This window comes from Mustela erminea, chromosome 1, assembly GCF_009829155.1.
Source record: "Mustela erminea isolate mMusErm1 chromosome 1, mMusErm1.Pri, whole genome shotgun sequence".
In the NCBI taxonomy this organism is placed as follows: Eukaryota; Metazoa; Chordata; class Mammalia; order Carnivora; family Mustelidae; genus Mustela; species Mustela erminea.
This window is the reverse complement of record NC_045614.1, coordinates 24,399,913-24,414,889: the sequence shown is the minus strand read 5'-3', so window position 1 is coordinate 24,414,889 and position 14,977 is coordinate 24,399,913. Positions and strand designations below refer to the sequence as shown.

At 45.2% G+C, this 14,977-nt stretch overlaps 1 protein-coding gene across 12 annotated transcripts in view; it reads left to right on the top strand.

Annotated features, from left to right (window-relative positions):
• Positions 1-14,963, top strand: part of ERC2 (ELKS/RAB6-interacting/CAST family member 2) — a 901,328-nt gene extending 886,365 nt beyond the window's left edge. For 8 of the 12 annotated variants that reach the window (XM_032322753.1, XM_032322743.1, XM_032322717.1 and 5 more), the window contains one exon: positions 11,995-14,963. In XM_032322753.1, the coding sequence (XP_032178644.1) occupies positions 11,995-12,237 (243 nt within the window). In that variant the 3' untranslated portion in view covers positions 12,238-14,963. The remainder of the gene's footprint in view (positions 1-11,994) is intronic. The other 4 variants (XR_004280875.1, XR_004280877.1, XR_004280876.1 and 1 more) reach the window with 3 other exon arrangements.
• The last annotated feature ends 14 nt before the right edge of the window (positions 14,964-14,977 follow it).

Sequence of the window (14,977 nt, the reverse complement as noted above, 5' to 3'; positions counted from 1 at the left end):
AAGACAGCTTGGACCCCGAAGCCCTCATGCAGACAGAAGACATGTGAATATCCCATCAGTTGCATAGAAGCAATAGATTGGAATCCTCTAGATAGTTCACTCAATCTCAGAATGATAAATGATCAATCACTGCATTCCTCCTAAATGAAATTAAGATGTTAAGATATATGGCTTGAGGCTTCTGGATGGGATTTCTGCAGTTGAGTTTCCAACTGAAAATGTATTGCTTTGGAACTGCTGGGAAAGGGAGCCATTCTGGATCTACGTTAAAGCAAAACATTCGACAGTGGAGAAGAATGCTTCGGACATGTTAATTTTTTTCATATTTAAAAGTGATTAATCATCCCCAGTGCCATGACGCTGGAAGGCCATGATGCAAGCTCTTGGAGGGGAAGGAGGATGCATGCACCTCGGTCCTCTGAAGTGGAGGCTTTTGAAGGAGCCTGTAGTTGAGCTCTTGGTGAGAGACAAAAAGCACCAACTTGAAAGGGCAGAGAGTCTGGACAAAACCTGGGAATGCATAGGAATCTACAGACTTTCTTTTCTGTTAGCACAGTGAAGAAGAAGAGGAGGAAGAGAGGAGAAGTAGCCATTCCCTTCCAGCTGATGTTTGAACCCACTAGTGACGTGACTTCCTTGGAAAGTCTCTCCAGCCCTCCCAACAGACCAGACCCGATGTGCTCCTATAAATTGGGGTTGGATGTCTCAGTGTGCAAAATGGCACCAGGGCCCCACCACTGACTAGCTGTTACACACTGAGTGTGTAACTTGACCTCTCTGCTCCTGTTTCTGGAGCGGTGTAATGGACTAATAATTGCAAACTCTCCAGCAGTGTAAGGACCGGATGCCACTGAACGAAAGTGACTGTGCTCAGTGAATTTGGGGAGTCATTCTCTTCCTTGGTACTTACCGAATTTTTAATTAGTTAATCGTATGTTCATTTTAATTATTTTTTGAACGTAATGTCTGACATGCTCACTAGTTGTGCCTTCCCTGAAGTCAGCATCTATCTCGTTTGGCCACATGTCCCCAGGACTTAACATGGCTCCTGATAGATACTTTATAAAAATTGTAGGAGGCAGAGAAGGTATAAAGGAATGAAGGGAGTGAGGAAGGGTGGAAAGAGTCTCATACTTTTCACAAGCATAATTTGAAGACCAATTCAAATTCAAGCTGAATCTGCCTTCAGGTCTCATTTAAGAGACACAACCCTGCCGACCACATCCCTTTCAATTCTGCCGACTAAATTGAGGTCGCTTTTTGTCTAGTCCCTTATTGGCAGGTGGCTGTGGATTAGGTCTCTGAGGGCCCTCAGAGCCCCTGCATATCTCCAAAAGGTCCACCTTCGCTCAGCTGGTTGCTGGCTTGGGTTTATACATTTCCTCTTTTCCTCTCCACCTACCACAGAGTTCTTCCCCACCCCCATGAAAAGCTAGTACCTTTTGTTGCAGGAAAACTCTGATTTGGTGGTTGCTTCGAAAACACAGAGAAGTTTGAAGAAAGTTGAAATTAAAGCACAGTTAATCAGATGCAAAACGCCATTCAGCCCCTATCTGCCAAAAATAAATAGTTGAAAATATGAATTTCAGATCAGCGACAATGACGACTGTGTTTATGGCAGTGGGGTTGACTGCCTTCGGCTGCTGTCGTTGCCAGCGTGCACCCAGCATTTAGAAATTAAACAAAAACACATTGAACTTGCTGCATTAGCTGTTGCCACATCGGAACGCTAATGGGTTTAGTGACCACAACCGACCCAGGCCAGAGTGTGTCAACAGCCCAAGGACCAGCCCTGCTTGCTTCCAGTGCTTTGCCCAAGTTGTTACAAGTTTAATTCTTTGCAGCTTACTTTTCCTGCAGTGTTGCTTCTCCCTCTAAAGAGCGAAGCTGCCAGCCCAGGAGCGCACAGCAAGGCCATGGGGACCCTGGCAAGAGCTCTGCTGATGCAGACCCTTCAGCCTCTTGGGCCTGATGACTGGTTAGATTAGAGCTCCAGAAGGTGCACTTGACGGTCCTCAACCTCCAGCCTCCTTTATGCCAGTCACTTCTAGAATCCGTTCTGGAAACAGCTCTGCCTGAAGCGAATGCAAAGGGCCTCTTGATTTACCACTCATTTGGAAAAGTGGAGTCTTCCTGCCTCTCTTCCTGCGCAAGAAAGCACACTGCCTAGTGTTTGCACCACGAAGTGGGGTTCTCTGCACTGCATACAGCCTTTCCGCCCTGTCTGAGAAACGAGGTCCACGCTCTCTGTTTCCACGCAGCCGAATCAAGCACTGGGCTGCAGGCCCTCGGCGGTGAAGAGGTTAAATTGCTCAACGGGCTGGGTCTGTGTTTTCCTGCCCACACTTGCTCTTGGCCTAAGGCAGTGCCTGCTGTTTGGGGAGGGGGAAAGGGAGGTCTCGCCTGGACCCAGGTGGCCGACAGGCAAACCATGTTATTAAGAAGCAGGGATCACAAAACCTTGATCTTCAAAAGAGACCCCTAATTAGTCGCCAGCCCAAGAGTAAATGGCATTCCACCTCAGCGAGGCGGGAAGGGAGCCTTCAAATTCTGGGGACTAATTGCCATTATTGGCTCTATGAAGATCCTGTTGTAAACGCTTGTCATCTGAGCCACTTCTCGTCGGCAAACTTGGGATATCAAATTGTTCCTTCATGTTTCAAATTCTGCAGAAGGCCTTGGCGGCTCCTCTTTCTAGGAGGAGCGCCTCCTTCCTGCCCTTGACCGCCTTCTCAGCACCCAGGCTGAAGAGACGTTTCCCTGTGGTCTGCTGGGTTGGGTAGGGCAAGTTCTGAATTCTTGTCAGTAAGGGATTTGAAAACATGTTTTGCTTTATTCTCCATTGAATTTGAAAATGCCATCTCAGAAACAAGTTTTAATTGCAGGCAGAGGAATTTATCCTGAAGCTAATGGGGCTTGAGCTTTGGACCCCCTCAAGCAGAAAGACTTTTCCAGAGCCCCTGGGAGAGACCCTAATGCTGGGGACTATGTGTGTATTCTTTCTCTGTAAGAGGACCCGCCGAATGGTATGAAACCAAGAAGTGCTCTGTAGTAGTACTCAGAGCGAGTGTCTTACCGTTTGTATCAGGTACTCTTGTGACTTCTGGAAGTATTTTCTCCCTGTTCTTAGAGCTGCTGGTTCTTGGTCCTTGAGGCACTTGGGAAGGGAAAGGCAAACTTCTCCAAGCCACACGCAGGATGCTACATTTTGTCTAAGTTTATTCTTGATCTAGGAGAAGATTTCAAGAATTTAGGGACAAGATACCCTGGATCCATGCCCTTCACGGGCAGACTCACTAACACCAAACTCAGACCACAAGGGAGACCAACCTAAAGAGAGGTTTGGGGGATATGGGGATTTGGGCTCGTGACTCTCCAGACCACTGGGATTTTATTATCTGGACGCTTTCCTGGCAGCAAACACGTCAGAGGAAGAGAGAGAGCGAAGGGAAAAAAGCAGTGAATAATTTCTGAACACTTTTGTGAAGTGGGAATTTTCTATTCACCTTTCGGACCGGCTCTGGCAAGTATCCGGGGACTCTGAGATGGCGTGCTCTCTGCAGACATCCACAGCCAGCCGCGTCGCAGGGCCAAACGTCCTGTGGTGACAAATAACCCCTCTCTCCCAGAGCTGAGCTTCAGAGCCCTTTCTTGGGGGAGCTAGGGAGTCACCGTTACTCGGCACTAACTCCTTTGTGTGAGCAGCTCAGGGTGGCACAGGAAGGTGGACACAAGGCGTAGGATATTTGCTCATAGGATTCCATCGTCTCCGTGATGAAAGCCGATGGTTTTCCCTCTCCAGGTAACCTAATAACCTCAGACAGGCGGGAAGCACGGAGGTAGTGGCCCTCCCCATGCGGGCTTCTCCGGGATGACTCGGGCAATCTCCCCTCTCTCCAGGGGCCCCGGGCCGGGGGGGTTCTGTTTGTTGAAACAGTCCCTGTCTCCGATGTCACTCTCGGCACTCCCAGAGATTCCCAAAGCATTATTTTAACCTAGACGTTTCGCTGATTTGAGATGTTAGAAATCGTATGCCAAACTTCTGGTTATTTTAACTAGTTCAGGAAAGAAAGACTAACATCGGTTTTGACAACAAACAAAACCAGTTTTTGTTCTATCACTTATGTTTGAAAGATTCCAATTTCAAACCAAACACAATGTGCGGTTACTCTGTCAGCGACCGTACAGCCGCCGGGGCGCCCGTAGCTGCACACTGCATACATCATTGTATTTTTAAAATGTTACTTAATGAACATTTTTTTTTCTTTTCTAGTAACTACTTCATTGCCTTAAATGAATGCATTCCAATAGAATTTGTAACAAATGACCACTTTGTGTTTGCATTAATGCCAAACACGTTTAACAAATTTTTAACAAGGAACCCTGGCAAGGTGCCAAACTCCTAGAGGGACACCGAAGGAATGCTATAAATTTAAACTAGATTTTACCTTTTCACTTAGCTCAGCGAGTGACTTAGGTGTCTCGCTATCTCAGGATTGTGGCATTTCTACTTTATGTCGGATAAGTTGTACATTTTCATTATTTTTATTACTTAGGTTGTACCTTCTTCCACGGGACTTCTAAATCTGTCCACCGTGTCTGAAATAATATGGGGCATCTTAGAATAGATGTTTATTTCTGCAAAAATGTTCCCATCTTGTATGCATTGGTAGAGGCACGTATGCGATACGTGACTTACCAAAAATATAATTGTACGTAAATAGCACGGTTAACCCATTAAATACAAAAACAATGGATTCGACCAGGGTCCTCATCTAGGGGGAGGGATTTTGTCCCCCCCCCTCCGCCCCTGCCTCCACCACCCTCCCAGAGGCTAATTGGCAATATTGGGAGCCATTTCTGATGGTCCTACCTGGGAGAGTGCGTGATGCTCCTAGTTTCGAGGAGGAGGAGTCGAGGAGTCAAGGTCATAGTGGAAAGCATCCGCATTACAAAGAATGACTCAGCCCCAAGTGTCCATGGTATCCCATCAGGAAATCCTGGAGTAAAGTAACAAAGCCCTTTGGCATACGGGCACTGCCTTAGGTTGAGGAAGTATTATCTTAAGGAAACTTACAGCTAAAAGCACATTTCTATTCAATCAATGTTTTAAAAATTGCACAGAGTGCCTAATGCTGGTGTTGAGTGGCAGTTTTCTGACCTTCCCTTCTGCTGCTGTCTGCGTTGAAAAGAGAAGAGAAAAGCTGGCCCATCCTAGCCTGGCCTAAAATTTCAACTGAGGCGGTGCTGAGAATGGCTGGTGGCCCTGGGGATGAGAATGAGTGAGCCCGATGACTCGAGCCAGGTGCCACCAGCAGGAGGCCGCTGCTAGGCGGCGGGAATGGTCTTTGAGACCCGGCTAGGCACAGGCAGGGCCCTGCATGTCCCCGAGAAGATAGCTTTAGGTACTTCTTGGACACTTGAATTAATTAAATAGGCAATTCTTATAAGGCGTATTAGACAAATACTGACCCCGTTACAGCGTTAAAATAAATCTTTTTTTAAAATTTTCAATCATAAGCCTTATTTGTTAGAATGATATAAACAAGCACTTACATAAAAGCAAACCTTTCTTAAAAGGGACATTTAAATTTTTAGAAAAGAAAAAATTTTAAGGAAAATTATCAATTAAACATGACAGGTGTTACGAAGACTACAAAAATTGGGAAGGTGGAAAACAAAGGACCAAGATCTAGAAAATTCTGGCATCATAGTAAAGAGAAGGGGCTCTAAAAGCAAAAAGGATACGGGTTCAAGTCAGACCCCAGGAGGTGGGAATTTGACCTAAAGCATTTAGTCCCTGGAGGCCTCGGTTTCCTCATCCGTTTCAGGGGCTGTCACACCAGTTAGAACCGTGGCACTCTCTAGTTTGATATCATTGGAGCAAAATCACTGGGCTCCACGGCAGATGGCGCGCACCAAACATTAGCTATGAGTAATTCTGACTACAATAATAACTACAGAAATAAGTCCTAAGGAGACCTAGCAGTTTATGCTACCGTGCATTTGATTTCCTTTCTTTAAAACGCTGTGGATGAGTCGTACTCAGCACATACAACCAGCAGTTGAAATCCAAATCCAGAGTCTCTCTGTTGCCCTGTCCAGAAGGCTCTACCATCCCGAACAGCAGTTTGCAATTCTGAGCTGCGGCGGGCTGGGCCCACGCCCGCCCCCCCCCCCAGCCCTTCGGGCTCTCAAGTGTTACATTTTATTGCCCTGTGGAGCTGTAGGAGGCCACTTGCAAGGTAAAATGTTGCTCTCCACTCATATTTTTGAATTATGGCTTCAAGGTGGTTGCTCCTATCAAGAAAATTAAATGATTTAACATAATTTGTTGCCACTTTGATCACAACAATAATAAATAAATCTTCATGAGAAAAACGGGAAACCCATTCCGCCCCATTTTAAAAGATGTTAAGTAATAACACAGATGTAGTTATAGAATTTTTTTTCTTTTTTTGAGCAGAAACGACTCTATTGGGTTTTCCTGTGAGCAGAATTACTTAGTGGAGTGATTCTGCAGGATGCCTGCTGCCCACCCCCTCCCCCCAACAATGAGCATCTCTTGTCTTTGGGCAGCTGTTAATGAGCTTGTGAGGCTTGCTGTTACGTGGGCACCTGAGCAATGTCAGGGGCGTCCAAAGCCCTGGTGAATGGGTGTCTGTTTTTCTACCTGGGGGCACAGCACACATTTGGAAAGCACATGGAGCGTAATGGACATTAACCCAGATGTCAAAAATAGCCTGCGTTTTACTACTGTTATTAAACAGTTTCCCCTTTAACCCCTCCGTGTTTACCAAAGACCCCTTTCTCCCAGCCAGTTTCTGCAAATCACTACTGAAAGGGCAGGAGAAGAAAGTCATAATCGGGCAGGTGTCTTTATTCCAAAGAAAAACAGTCTGAAGGAATATTTGTGAGACACCACACGTTTATAGCCTGGTCTCCTGGGGGCGCTTGTCCTGGGCCGGAATCTCACTGCTGGCCTGAGCCTGCTCGCCCCACCCCTGCAGGCCCCCCACCCCACCCCCGAAGGCCCCCCCACCCGGGCACACCAACTGCAACTCCCTCCCCAGAGCCAAGTCAGGACTTCTCACAATGGAAATAGGCTTCTACTATGAGACTAGTTACACATTCTTTGGTTTAAAAAAAATCGAAGAAGGGCAGCAACAACAAAGTTTCTAAAGAAACTTTTAAACCACCCCCCAGAGATCATTATTAACAATATGCTGGTATAGACATTTGCAAATGTTTATGTTTATGAGTGTGTTGCTGCAAAAAATAAGGTTGAACTACATATGAAGAATTGAAATCTGCTTTCTTTGCTGGAAAATTATGGACATCATTCCATGTTAAGAAAAATACCATAATTGTTATATGATCAGTAAGTCTTTTTTTTTTTTTAAGATTTTATTTATTTATTTGACAGAGATCACAAGTAGGCAGAGAGGCAGGCAGAGACAGAGGAGGAAGCAGGCTCCCTGCTGAGCAGAGAACCCCATGTGGGGCTCAATCCCAGGACCCTGGGACCATGACCTGAGCCAAAGGCAGAGGCCTTAACCCACTGAGCCACCCAGGCACCCCTGATCAGTAAGTCTTAAGGAGGCCTGTCACACAGATCCCTGTTCATTTCCTTTGAGCCACAGATTTTTTTTTTTAATCCTTATTCTCTTATCTATTTGTGTATCTGCTTATTGGCTGTCTTACTCCTAAAAATACAGGCTTCATGAGGGTGCAGATTCTGTCAGTCTTTGTTACTACTGTGCCCTCAGCACCAGGTACACTGCCTGACACAGAAAGAAGCTGTGTTCGTTTCCTATCCATGCACAACAAATTAACACAAACTCAGTGACGAAAACAGCACCCATTTATTATCCCACAGTTTCTATATATCAGAAGCCAAGTCGCGCTCCTCTGGGTTCTCCCCTTAGGGTCTCATGAGGCCAAAGTCAAGGTGTTGACCGAGCTGGACAACGCTGACCCAAGGCCCTGGGGAAAGCGCCCGCGTCCAAGTTCATCCAAGTTGCCTGCAGATTCTGTTCCTTGTGGTTGTAGGACTGAGGGCCCTGTTCTCTCGCTGGCTGTCGGCTGCGGGCTGCATTTTGACTGTGTGGGACACTCTCAGTCCTTGTCCCATGATTCCCCTCCATCTCAACACAGCAAACCCCAATTATGTTTGAAGTTTCCCTTTCTCTTCCACTACTCGCTAGAGAAAAAGCCTCTGCTATTGAGCAGAGCAGGAAATCTTGGTAGGGGGTGGGATTCTGCCTACTCTGGATGCCCTCTCATACCTGTGGATGCATGAGTGAATCAATTGGTTCCACGAACTGTGCAAAGGACAGGGGATGATAAATGAGCAAGACCCGGCTGGCCCCTCCCTCCTAGATCTTATAGCCCAGACCAGGGTTATTCAGATAGAAATATAAAGGAAGCCACATCAGGAGTTTTCAGTTTTCTTGTGGCCACATTAAAAATAGTAATAAGAGGGAGGCCTGGGTGGCTCAGTCAATTAAGCCGCTACCTTCAGCTCAGGTCATGATCCCAGGGTCCTAAGATCGAGTCCCGCATGGGGCTCCTTTCTCAGCAGGGAGCCTGCTTCTCCCTCTGCCTGCTGATCCCCCTGTGGCTGTGTGTTCTTTCTTTCTCTCACAAATAAATAAATAAATAAAATCTTAAAAAAAAAATACAAATAAGAAACAGGAGAAATTAATTGTAGTACTCTACTTAACTTGATCCAATATGTCCAAAGTATTATTTTAATATGAAATCAATTTTAACAAAATCTAACCAATATCACACTGTGTATTAACAGGAATTTTGAGAAACACTTAAAAATTAGATAAACTCAGAGGAAAATTAAAAAAACTAAATTCATACTGAATCTAAAATTCAATATAATAATTTATAATCATTTAAAATCAATATAAAAAATAAGTTCTTACTTAATCTTGGACATCTGGATATATTTCACACTTAGAGCACATCTCAGTTTGAACCAACACATTTCAAGGTACCCACGTGTGGTCGGTGGCTGCCATGCTGGATAGTTCAAGTCCAGACACATCACCACAAGGGGACAGTGAAGTGTGCGTGAGACTTCTTGTGCTACATCCCACACTCAGCAGGGTCAGGCAAGGCCCCTAGGGAGGAAGTGATGCCTAAACTGAGACCAGAGAGTGGGCGGGCATCAGGCCCATGGAGGGTTGGTGTAAATGCTCATCAGACAGGCCGGGCTGTGAGGCGAGGAGAAAGGAGAGCTTCGAGCAGAAGCAAGTCCAGCACAGGTGGAGCGGGGCGCGTGGGGCTGGAGAGAGAGGGGCCGGCCCGGCTAGCATCCTTCCTCCCTCCTGAGGGCAGTGGGATGGTAATTGCAGGTTGCATGCAGGGAATCCAAGATGGAGGTGACGTCCTTAGAAACAAGGCTGTCGGGGGCACCAGTGAGCACCCCGAGTCGGGTGCTTCAGGAGAAGATGCTTGGAAACAGAGTGGGCAGCTGTGACCCTCCGGGTGAGGCGGGACTCGCCAGAGATTATCCCGCCGTGGGAGGCTGCCTGGATTGCCTCATTCCTGTTTTTCATTTTTTTTTTTTTTTAAAGCACAGGCTTATTTGTCCCCCAGCAAGGGATCATCTGCATTTCTAACTGCTGGGAACCGTCATCTGAGTCTTTCTCTCAAAGCCATGTCGGCCTCCCGGTGAATGGATTGTCCAGTGGAAGGAGCGGCAAACCGTTTCTGAGTGTTCTCTCTTCCACAGTGCAAACCTTGCCCCAAAGCCGCGCACGGCCCTAGTGAGGCACTGTATTCTGCCTAGTGACCTGCTACCCAGCTGGAAATCTTTCTCTCAACTGAATAAATGATTGTTCTTTGCTACTTTATCTTGGAAAAACATCAAGGACATCAGGCATTCACTGTAATTATTTTTCACTCGTTTCCCCATCTGTAAAATATGACCGGTGCATTTTAGTACTACTTTGGGTTTCTCTTTACCTTTTAATCATGTGGCCTTTTAATATATTGGTCAGCCCTTTAAAAGGATGATTAAGAAATGCTTAATGCACAAAAGAATTAGAGCTATGCACAGCTCATGAAGCAGAAAGCGTGCTCTGACTTACAATTTTCATACGAAGTTTGCAGAGATTTTATGTGCCAGAATAAGTAATATGATCTGCTCTAGGAACTCCCTAGCTTTCTGGCTCTGCAAAAGTCATTTTTTTTTTTTTTTTTTTTTTTTTGCCCCGATTCAAGTTTCTTAACCAGAAGGGTTACACCAAACTCCTCAGAGTATGAATTAGCAGAGTTCATCCAAGCCACATATTTCGTTTGTACTGTTTAACCAGGGCTGGGAGTAACCGCCTACCTGTATGGACACCGGGGTCTCCGGCGCTCTCGTTAGTCAGTGTGGCTCAAGAAATTCTGTGCATTGACCACCAATTCAGACAGCGCAGGCTCTATACAAAAGGTGGCTCACACATGTGTGAGTGTGTGTGTGTGTGTGTGTGTGTGTGTGTGTGCGTGTGTTTGATCTTTCCTCTCACTGCCATATTCCCCAGAGAGCTGCTCTATTGCCATGTGCCCGGAAACTCCCCGAGTATTCAAAGGCCATATGTGAATGATAATGAGTATCGGCGGGGGGAGCCAGTCATCTCCTGAAGGGTCCTCTGGGCCAGGCCTCTCTTCCCACCCATTTTACTGATTCTTCCCAGGCTGCACTTGTGTTCCACCCCTGGCCCTCCTGATGGGGCAGTGAGGAAGCATGGGGTGCTCCTGCTTCTCTGTCCCCAGAGCATGACGCATGCGGATGGCTGGCTGTTCCATTTATGTTTAGGGTCGAGCTCGCACGTCTTTGCGTGCGGGGGGGAAGGGGGGAGGCCAACGTTGTTTTGTTCTTTTCTATTCAATATCCTTTCTTAAAATGTTTTCCCTGTAGCAAAACATACATTAAAATGCACCATTTTAACCATTTAGGTGTACAACTTAAGCATAATTCAGAGGCATTCAGTGCCTACACAGGATTGTACAACCCCTACTGTCCATTTCTAGAACTTTCTCACTATCCCAAAAGATCGCTTAATTATACCCACTAAGCAATAGCTCCCCATTTCTCCTCCCCTCCAGCCCCTGGCAGTCTTCTAATCTATTTTCTGCATCCACAAATGTATCTCTTTGAGATATTTCATGTAAGTGGAATCATACAGTGTTTGTCCTTTGTGTCTGGCTCCTTTCACTGATTTCGCTGCTGTGATGTCTTCCAATGTCATTCATACTGTGGCGTGAATCAGAACTTCATTTCTTTTTAGAGCTGAGTAATATTCCACTGTATGTATAGACCACATTTGTTTATCCATTCCTTTTGGTTATAGATGCCTGGTCGGTTTTTTTTTTCTCCCTGTTGGTTATTGTGAACAACACTGCTGTGAACATCTGTGTGCCAGTCTCTGAGTCCCTGTTTCCCATTGCTCTGCATCACACCCCGCAGTGGAAATGGCTAGGTCCAGTATTCTTCGAACCTGTTGGTCTCAGCTGGTTTGGAAGCAAATGTTAAGTTTTCTGGAGTCCTGACCATCCTTAACTCTCTAGTGTCCATAACATGAAGTTAAAAATAGTTTAAGAACCTTACTCATTGTTGAAAAGCGTGAAGAGAAAAAACCCAAACATATACTCTGATCACGTAGAAGTGATCCCTGGAACATTCTGGTATATTTTCCTTTCACGTTCTTGTTGCCTATCAAGAGACCTCTACACCTGTATGCGACATCTTTTGAAAGAGGCCTCTTCTCAAAGGTGTTTACAAGACGTAATTTAACTTCGTGTTCACTCTGTCCTTCCTCTGTGCTTCCTCCCCATGCCAACCAACCCCAGCCAAAGCGAGTAGTAGAGGGTCCATGCAGGGGTGGGGTATGGGAAGGCCGGCCCTATCAGCTCTATCTGGCCCTATCTGTAATCTCCTCTTCAGTGGCAGGTGCTTTCCCTGATAAATGTTGTGCTTTCTTGTTGCAGCTAACAGAAGAGCTAACTAAAGGGGAAATGCAGCTCTGCAGCAATGTTCTGATCATCTCTTGCAGCGGGGCTCCCATCACTGGCCATCACCCCCTGGAACGTGCATCAGGACCGAAGCGGAGCTTTTCATTTTCATTACGGCGCACAGTTCTGTTCGACTTGCTATTTCCTTTATCATCTCACGTCCTTTCTCACGGATTCAGATATGTCGGGCAGGGAGAACGAGGAGGAGGAGGAAAATGACAGCTCCTCCGTTTCTGGGTGGGAGGGCGGTCGGGACTCGGGTGTTCAAAATGTGATCATCTCTTCTGAATGTCATTCTTTGATACATTTTATTTATGTTCCTTCAACATCGTGGGATAAACTTGAACTCCGTGGGATTTTAACTGTGGCTTCAGCTTCTTTTGGACCACTCGCTTCATCTCCGGTTCTGCTGCTGGTTCAGTCGACGTGGTCATTCCTAAGGCATCAGATTATCAAAAAGTGTAAATTCTGTGAGTGAGTGGTGTTGGCAGTGTTTGTACACCAGGATGCATGGAGTGTTTGACGAAGAAACCAAAACACCAAAAATGGTGAGCCTTTACCCTCCTCTGTTTCTTTAATCCGCTGTTTGAAGAACCGTATTTTGATGGTGTAACCAGTAGTTACCTCTGGGCCAGGTTGGAAATGAAATCAATTTTTTAAACCACTAATACTTGCCAAGAAATCGCCTTATGAGAACATGGTGTGTGTCTCTGACAAAGCATGGCATGTCCAAATCAATCATTCATGATCCTATCTACCCTGTTTCTGTGCTGGAGAGTGGCAACAGCCTGAGGCACCCACGCCCTTCTATTCCGTGTGGCCCACACATCCCCGTGGCAGGGACGTACCCGAGCCTCAGGCTCTTACCATTCCCATACGCGCAGGTCTCCATGGAGAAGCTGGGACTCATTCACATTTCCAGATTCAAATGCTGTGTAAGCTTAGATCTTCTGGAAATGAAGGGTCATTTCTCTTTTTTTTTTTTTTTTTTTAATGTCTCCAACATGGATTCCAAAGCATTTTCAGCATCAAACATGAAAACATTGATGAATGAGGAATAATCACAAAAGCTGTGTATCTGTATATAGCTCTACACAACACGTGTGTGGGTACAGAGTCATTATGTAAAGCACATGCCAGGGAAAGAGACCAAATTTGGAGGTCTTTTCCAAACGTTACATGGTACTAAGGAGGATTTAGCTCCTACTGCTTTCTCTGAAAATGAAACAATAAGGAAGGTTGTTTTAACTGCATAAAACTCACAACCAGTCTGGCAAACATGTGCGACTCTCGCATTGATCCACTTTCTCGTCAATGGAAGAAAGCCTTCCACAGGTACGCACGTGGGAGACGAAAATCTACATTCTTACGAGGATAAACAGTGAAGTAAAGCATGAGTGGCCTTAATAAATACAGTTGTCTTTCTTTGCTGCTGTGGGAAGGATTCCACACAGATGCTCCTGAAGTCTTGCATTGAATTTAGTTGTTATTATCACTTTTCAAAATGTTGGTGCAATGAACTCCAGACCTCTCCCGTGAGCCATAGAGATATTTAAAAGACAGACACCTTATTTGTCGGGGAAGATGAAACTGTGTCTGAGTTGCACTGTTCATCCTTGGTGCGTTAGGAGTAATATATCCAAGCAGGTTTCTTGCTTCTGGCTTTGTTCTTGTCGTCAGTAAGTATAGCGAACTACGTAAAGCTTTCGTGTTGCATAAACAATCCAAATACATTCATGTTTAAAAAGTTTGTCCTTTAACTATCAAAGGGTTTTAGGATCTCGACTGGAGAAGAGAGCAGAGTTCTTTGCAAATGTTTATAGCACATTTTGACATGATGTCGCACTGAAAACCCAGGGCACGTAAGCGTGTCCCCGTGAACAATAAAAGGCGGTCCTCCCCGCCTCCTGCAGCCAGATCCTGACCTGAACTCTGCAACTGAATACTTGAAGCAGGTGTAGGAAACCCACTAGGGAAACTAGGGTCCTCGAAACAGAAAAAGCAACCAACCACGTATAGTTAGCTATTACTCAGTATGTGCCAATTTTATCACAGCTGTTGTTTGAGGGGGCATTTTTTGGCCCCACTTTTGTTGGGTTAAAGTATTATCAATCTCACCATTATGGGGGCATATTACTTAGTCCCTTAAAAATTAAATTCCATCTGACATAGCACATTTTCCCATTTCGTGTAATATTCTCTGATGTTTTGGGGGTTACCAAAAAATAAAAATTCCCTTTTTCACAAAAAGAGTCTCTGGGTTTACAACAAACACTGTGATGTTGGGAGATATTTCCTTTGCGCAAACATTAGCAGGTACCCTTCTAATCATAATAAAGTTGGAAAAAAAAAAGTGGAGGCTAACATTTAGGAGAAGTTGGTCTTCTTGCTCTGTGCAAAAACAGGCTTGTACTTTATACCCCATTTGGTTTTGATGTACAGTCTCGATTTTGTATTTAATGATTTTTGTGTATCCAGTATGCACGTTAACAGCGTGTCAACTTTCATTTGAAAATGGGTTTCAATTTACTTTTTAAACAGTGTTTATGATGAGACCGCAAATGTGTTGACATAGGCTCTCTCTGAGATGTGTTTGTGTAGAGTAACGTTTGAATGCTACCAGGGGTCAGTGTATCTAATTCCCGGAGACCCTTGTTTGATAGTGCTTCTTGTAATTTTTCTCCAAGTGAGTGGCATGTGGGTTGTGAATATTGACCATGTGATTATGGACTTCGATATGAAAACAATACATAAAACTAAGGAACCCTCAGAAACTACCAGTGGGCATGTATTAGCCAGTCATTGTAACCTCGTGTCTAGTAGAAGTACAACAGCATACAAGGTATGTACAGTTCATAACTTTGTTATCATGTGTATGAGGAGTACTTTGTGCTGATCGCCTTATTTATATTCATCAAATAAACTTTGTTTCTTTCTGAAGTGAGTTCATTCCATCTCT